The sequence below is a fragment of the Patiria miniata genome, unplaced genomic scaffold (assembly GCF_015706575.1).
Source record: "Patiria miniata isolate m_02_andy unplaced genomic scaffold, ASM1570657v1 HiC_scaffold_1, whole genome shotgun sequence".
Taxonomy (NCBI): Eukaryota; Metazoa; Echinodermata; class Asteroidea; order Valvatida; family Asterinidae; genus Patiria; species Patiria miniata.
The window spans coordinates 8,930,890-8,937,392 of NW_024037047.1; the positions used below are offsets into that span (position 1 = coordinate 8,930,890).

Below are 6,503 nucleotides of genomic sequence, written 5' to 3' on the forward strand. Positions count from 1 at the left end.
CTGAACGTCCATTTTGCTCCTGGTCGGTAATCTTAATACACAGCGAAATAAAACCAACCAAAAAGGTTAGAATAATTTTACACTTTTGGTTGCCCTGACTTTCCTAATTTCCTGTAAGCCCGAGTTAAGGCCCAAAAAAAAAAGTAATCGGTCTCTGGTCAGACCGAAGTTCCGGAATAGATGCGGAGACGTGTTTTTTTTTTTTTTTCAAGCTTGAATTGTACAGACAAGGTTGGTACTATTTTGCTTTTTTGTGTCCTCATTATACATTGGTGTCCTCAATAATTTGCCTTGGTGCCCTTTATCATTTGCCTTGGTGCAATCTCCCATTCCTTGGTGCTCCTTGGTACAAAAATTTGAGGAGGTGCGGCAATAGAGGGCGCTGTTGTAGCTTCCGTGTTAATTTGAAGAAGAAAAAAAGGTTGACGCGCAAGATAAAATCGACGCGCGCGCTGACCAGAGACCGAGGTTTTTTTTTTTGGCCTAATCAGTAACTTATTTTTATCTAGGGACCTTCAACTCCAGAATATTGTGATTTTATTTATGTTATTTATTGATTTATTTATTTCGTGTTATTTTACCAGGGTAGCCCCAGCAGCTGTCAATGAACTGTTCTCCCTGGGGGCCCTGGATAATGAAACGTACTTCTTACTTCAAATTTCAATCCTGGACACAAAAGCCCACTGTGAAGTAATTGTGACTGTCACCGATCCCCAATTCTGAAAATCTGAATCCTCGCCACCCAACTGGTGTATATGCTGCAGCCGATTTCACGAAACTTGACGCAATGGCATAAGTCCATTTGCGCCACAATTTACTGCGCAAGTTGAGCAACGTTGCGCGGTGTGAAATGTTCAGTTATGACAATTTCACGAACGTTTCATAGTGCGTTAGTCCGCGACTTGCGCAATAATTTATGGCGTTACTTGCGCTATCATTTTAAGTGGCGTTAGTTGTGGCGTAGGGCCTGAAAATGTACTTGTACCTCAGGTGGGTGTATCTAGTAATTTGGAGGCCGTTTTGAGGGTGAAATCTGATGTTTTTGTTGGGCAATGTTGGGTTTTGGGTCAATGACAGAATTGTGTTGCTCGGCATATAACCATTAGCTTGGACCCCACTATCGCCAGACCATGTCCGAATGTTAAAAAGGCGATAAGTTGGGTCCAAGTTACTCGGACTATTCCAATACATGCTTTGAAATTTAAGCCTCCAGGCCCAAGTCCATCATACTCCAAGGGCCTGCAGGACAGGCCCCACAGTCCACCACTATGGGGGGGGGATGGATTTTGATGGAGTTGGGAAGGTAAGGTTTAACAAACGTTTATTCTAGATACATTAAAGAGGTTGTGGAATGCTCGAAGACATTTCCGTCATTTTTCGGGTATATGTAGCCTAAGGTGTGATGAAATAAAAACGACTATTGTTTCTGTCATAAAATGAGTACAAAAGGTACTTTTGAGAGCTGTTTTTCAAGTCCTGTCATGCCTGTTTCGACCCGAAGGTGCAATTTGTGTAAAAGTCGTCGTTGCGGGCAGCAAACAAAACACAGTAAATCGTGACGTAATAAAACAGGACTCCCGATGCAGAGTAGCATAAACGAGTCCTGTTTATTACGTCACGATTTACTGTGTTTTGTTTGCTGCCCGCAACGACGAACTTTTACACAAATTGCACCTTCGGGTCGAAACAGGACCTGAAAAATAGCTCTCAAAAGTACCCTTTGTACTCATTTCATGACAGAAACAATAGTCGTTTTTATTTCATCACACCTTAGGCTACATATACCCAAAAAATGACGGAATTGTCTTCGAGCATTCCACAACCTCTTTAAGTCTAGAGATTCAATACTGAAGGATAGAAAGGCAGATTTTCTTCATAATTGTACCTGCACTAGCGTACCACACAGGCAAACGGTACTCTCCTCCAAGTCCGAAAAGGCAGCCAAATTCAATCCCTCCAGAACAAACTCAGAGAAACCCAGCAGGACCCGGTTATCAGGGGGTAGGGTGATGAACAACCGGCAGTACCGCGGTATCGAAAACTTGTCCGGGTAATGGGGCGAAGTGATGGTTCCGCTTGGGCTGGTGTAGGTCCGTTCACAGGCTACAGAAATGAATAGGACAATTGATTATTCTTTTACATATGGATACAACTGTACTATTACTACTACTAAGTTCTGTGTGTGTCTTCAAGTTCTATGAAAATCTAGTAAATATAACTGGGAGCTTGAACACTTTTTTGTTTTGTTGGCAAATTATCAAAATATAAAAAAACAACGCAGTATTTATTGTTACGGCAGTCGACTGTCTGGTTCCCTGACCTGACAATATTCAATCAATGTCAGGATCTTTGCTCCTTGGAACCAGACTTTCGACCAAACTGTTCTCAGACTTTTACTTTCCCTTTTTCAAATAATCCTCTAAAGCCACGGATTACGAAAAAAACAAAATGAAATCTAGGCCTACTTTAAAAAGTAGGATTTGACAAAAGTAGGCCTAGGCCTAGGCCTATATGAAAGTTGAACCTGTTTAGAATAGTGCGGATTCGATCACGAAACCTTCGGCATGGTAGTCAAGCGGGAAAGATTCCCATATCTGGCCATCACTTGTCACCCTGTGCACAAAACCCTATGGGACTGGTCTGAAAATTTTAAGTGTTTTCTCAGTAAAAATTCAAAATTGTCCCTGCTAATTTAGACTTTTTAGAACATATTATCACTTTATATTGATGGCTGATAGGTCATTTAAGGGGAAAATTACTGATGGCCAGATATGGGAATTTCCGTCAAGCGAATAAACAATCGAGCTACCTTAAAAAGCAAATTGGCTGGAACTGGAAAGTGGAAGCTTGCATATGCCTAGGCCTAGATTAGCAATGGTAAATTTGCAATGACGAAATGCATCAGAATCATGATCATTTAAAACTTAAAAGCCAGGCCATAATTACTTCTGAAATCAGAAGGCTTCTCTGCGTCAGAGAGAAGCCTTCTGATTTCAGAAGTAGGCCCTAATTACTTATTAAGAGTTGAAAATCACATGTAATGTGCACCACAAAAGTACACAAGTTGCTCCCTTGCATAAAAAATCATTGAAATCTACAGTAATTTTACAGCATCACTGCATCAGTTACTTTCAAATTTTCCCGGCAGTGACGGAAGTCAGGTTCGTCCATGCAAAGCAAAGGCAGCATGCGCGTCTGGCAGGGCGCCACCAGAGACGATCGACGCACAGTCGAAGACTGCGGCACCGATCCGCCATCCGGGGGCTGGCCGTCGGGCAGCCGCGCCGACACACACCGGCACGTGTTTGCTTTTAACTTATGGCTTCGTAAGTTCACATCAACTTCAATCAAACGTGTGTTTTTGATGCACTGCAGTGCACTGCAGTTGAAAAACAAATTGAAAAAGATTCTCCCCCTAAAGAGCCCTCAATTCTTCCCCCTTGTCTATTTTTAATGACAGATTTTCGACAGGGGCGGATTCGATTTCGCGGTCCCCATCGCTGAACTATATACTTCGGATGATGCTGAGTTTTTTTTTTGTATTTCCTTTTATTCTGTTCTGTAACTGACCGTCATTCGAATGTTCATGTAAAGCACACTTTGTTTGCATCTATTTAGGTTTTAAATAACGCAACTAAGTACGCGGTAGATGACTTTTTAAGTTGTTTGAAGTCATGCACTAATTTACTTTAATATTTAGACAGTGTAGTAGATGGCCCTAGTTTTCATTTTTTATTGTCCCCCCCCCCCTCTTTTTACTCGGCGGAGCTTTTGGGACATGTTTTCATCGTAGGTCTATTAAAGTTAGGTGAGCAGATTCGCTGATTAATTAGGCAAGACAACCGTCTCTTGACCTCTACATTTTGACCAATCAGCGGGCGCTTTCTATATGGGGTCTTCGGTCATTCACCGCCCGTTGCCTGTCATAGACAATGGATAAAACAAGCCTGTGTCACGCCCTCTGTATCATGTTACGCGATATATGCCCAGCTGTTTACCAATTTACCAATCAAACCATTTCGTCCTGACATAGGAATGAAATGACGTCAACATTTGAGTCGACTCCGATTGGCTGAGGTGGGCTTGCATATCTGCATGTCTAGACATATCAGACGTTATAGAAGGGACTTGGCTCCGTGGATAATGGGTGCTACTCGGACTATAGTAGGCCAATTTCATAAAGGAAAAGAGGTACGGCCTTTGCACGGTAAACACAAGGGGAAAAAAAGTTTATCCAAAGTCTCAGAAGAAGAATGCTCAAAGTTAATTATCTAACACTGCGTCAAACGTTTCTGAAATAAAAGCCTGATATAGCATTATTACAGGCCTGATATCGCATTCTCTGCACTGAGCAGTGCCAAATCACGTATGCCTACTCACTGCCACAGGGGAACGTATTGCAGGAGATGACGTCCTTCTCTCGGATGGGAATGCCACTACAGAAGGACTCCAGGGCTGGCTTGGGGATCTGCTCCGTGGTAAAACAATACTTCTGTAGAGTCTGGATACCTGGTGGTTGATGAAAGGATATTGGGATTAGTATTAGGTCGTGCGGCAAAATGGACGCAAGCTATGGCTACGGCTATGTCGGCCTTCCATAAGCCCCGCCCACCTTTGGTCACTGACCAAAAGTCGTGATCTAATTGGTCAATGTGCTTAGTTTGACTGACAGATAGGGAGGGTCCATAGAATAACGCAGTTTGGACGCAGCCTTATCTAAAGGGGAAAACACTCCCTCCAGTTTGGCCAGTGTCTTTAACACGCTTCAATTTTTGACACTGTTGCTAAACTTCATTTTCCCTTATTATTGTCTTCTTAAATTGTGTTTCAATATAGTTATAAAAACCCGTCGAAACTGACTGTGGGCAGCCAGGAGTGGGAGAGATTCTCAATGGTAACAAAATGGCTTTATCGCGTTTTGGAAATGTCTTCTAACCGGACACCAGTTGGAACATTCATAGAGTTCGCACCGTTCGAGCAAACTTGGGGCCCGGCGGCGGCGCCCGGCGCTGTTTTAGTTGCGGCGAATCACTGCATCAACGCACTAAAATTTTAATCAGCACCACCCACCTTCACCGCACTGCTTTGTACAGGATGAGTATCTGTTCTTCCATTGGTGGGTCTGGCACACGACTTCAGCCTAAAAGAAAAGGCAAAATTGAAGATTTCTTTAAAAAAAATACGAAAAGAAAAAAAACGCCACAATAGTTAAATTCATCAGGGGGCATCATTATCTGGAGGGATTCCCCAATGGGGGGAGGGGACATGTGTCCCCCCCCGTCCCTCACCGATCGACGCCATGCCCCTCCCCCTCCCCTCCCCGTTCAGGATTTGGGGAAGTCAAAAATTAGCTTTGGATTGTTTCAAACTATGACCGAACCCTTTGTGTGACCTATCATATCGTTTGTCCCCCCCCCCCCCCACATTGTTCGTCCCCGAATAAAAAGTGTAGGCCTCATTTGTTTCTATAGCTCAGAATAGCTGATTCAATGACTCCAAACTCAAAAATGATGTAAATGATGATCAAAACATTCACACTGTAAAAGTGGTCAGAAATTGCCTCAGATCGCACCACAGAGCATCTATCCAAAATGTTCCAAACCCCACGCCGTTAGGGCTTCACGCTCGCATTAGTTCTGATCAAGGTATGCCCCCCCCCCCCCCCCCCCCACACCACACACACACACCCACCCACACACACACTTTGAGAAGCGGTTGACTTTCTCGCGTACTTTTGTTGGCAATTGGGCGAGTTCGTATAGGCCTATAATGGTAACAAAATCGGCCCTCTACTATGAGAAAACAGTAAGAGTAAATTGAACACTTTCAAAAAAAATATAGCTGTTGTACAAAAAAAATAAATCAAGATTAACTTGTGGGAATATAATAAACTAAGACCTGCACATTGTATTTCAATGTTATTTTGCTCAAACGTTTTTCTGTTAAAATAATTAGGCGTTTATCAACATGTTTTAATCTTAGGTATACGTTTACTCACAGGGTAGAGAAAGACCGAGACAACTGCCACACACAGCCACAGGGTTGGGGAAAGTCCTGCGGGGGAATTCATGATCAGCCCCCGGTAGCTAGCTCCCGATCGGTGCGGTTCCTCGTAAAAAAAATCCAGTGGTCTGGAGGCAGCCCCCACGACGCACGTGTCTATCTATACCAGGAATGGAATCGTCAGGCACGGGCGTGGCTTACTGCGGAATTCTCGACATCTATATTGTCACGCATGAATAATTTAGAACCCGTGCGGAGCGCTTCCATTTTTCACAAAAACAAAATATGTTTTAGGACATGTCAGCATTTAGTAACTTATTTTCAGCTAAATTATTCTTGATTTAGGTCTACTGAAGTTCAGAAATATGGCTTTATTTTTCAGTGACGATTCCATTTTTAGTTGGCATTGGTGGATGTTGCCAGGGAAGGAAATGTGAACAGATACCCCGGGAGGAATGGACTCGTCTATACCATAGAAATCACTTGTTGCTGACATTCCA

The 6,503-nt window shown here is 43.1% G+C and overlaps 1 protein-coding gene across 1 annotated transcript in view; it reads right to left on the reverse strand.

Annotated features, from left to right (window-relative positions):
• LOC119730118 overlaps nucleotides 1-6,191 on the reverse strand; it is a 13,851-nt gene extending 7,660 nt beyond the window's left edge. The window contains exons 1-5 of the mRNA XM_038202898.1: nucleotides 5,999-6,191; nucleotides 5,071-5,140; nucleotides 4,381-4,509; nucleotides 1,886-2,103; nucleotides 7-31 (exon numbers count right to left, since the gene is read on the reverse strand). Coding sequence (XP_038058826.1) covers nucleotides 7-31; nucleotides 1,886-2,103; nucleotides 4,381-4,509; nucleotides 5,071-5,140; nucleotides 5,999-6,070 — 514 coding nt within the window. The 5' untranslated portion in view covers nucleotides 6,071-6,191. The remainder of the gene's footprint in view (nucleotides 1-6; nucleotides 32-1,885; nucleotides 2,104-4,380; nucleotides 4,510-5,070; nucleotides 5,141-5,998) is intronic.
• Between the last annotated feature and the right edge of the window lie 312 nt (nucleotides 6,192-6,503).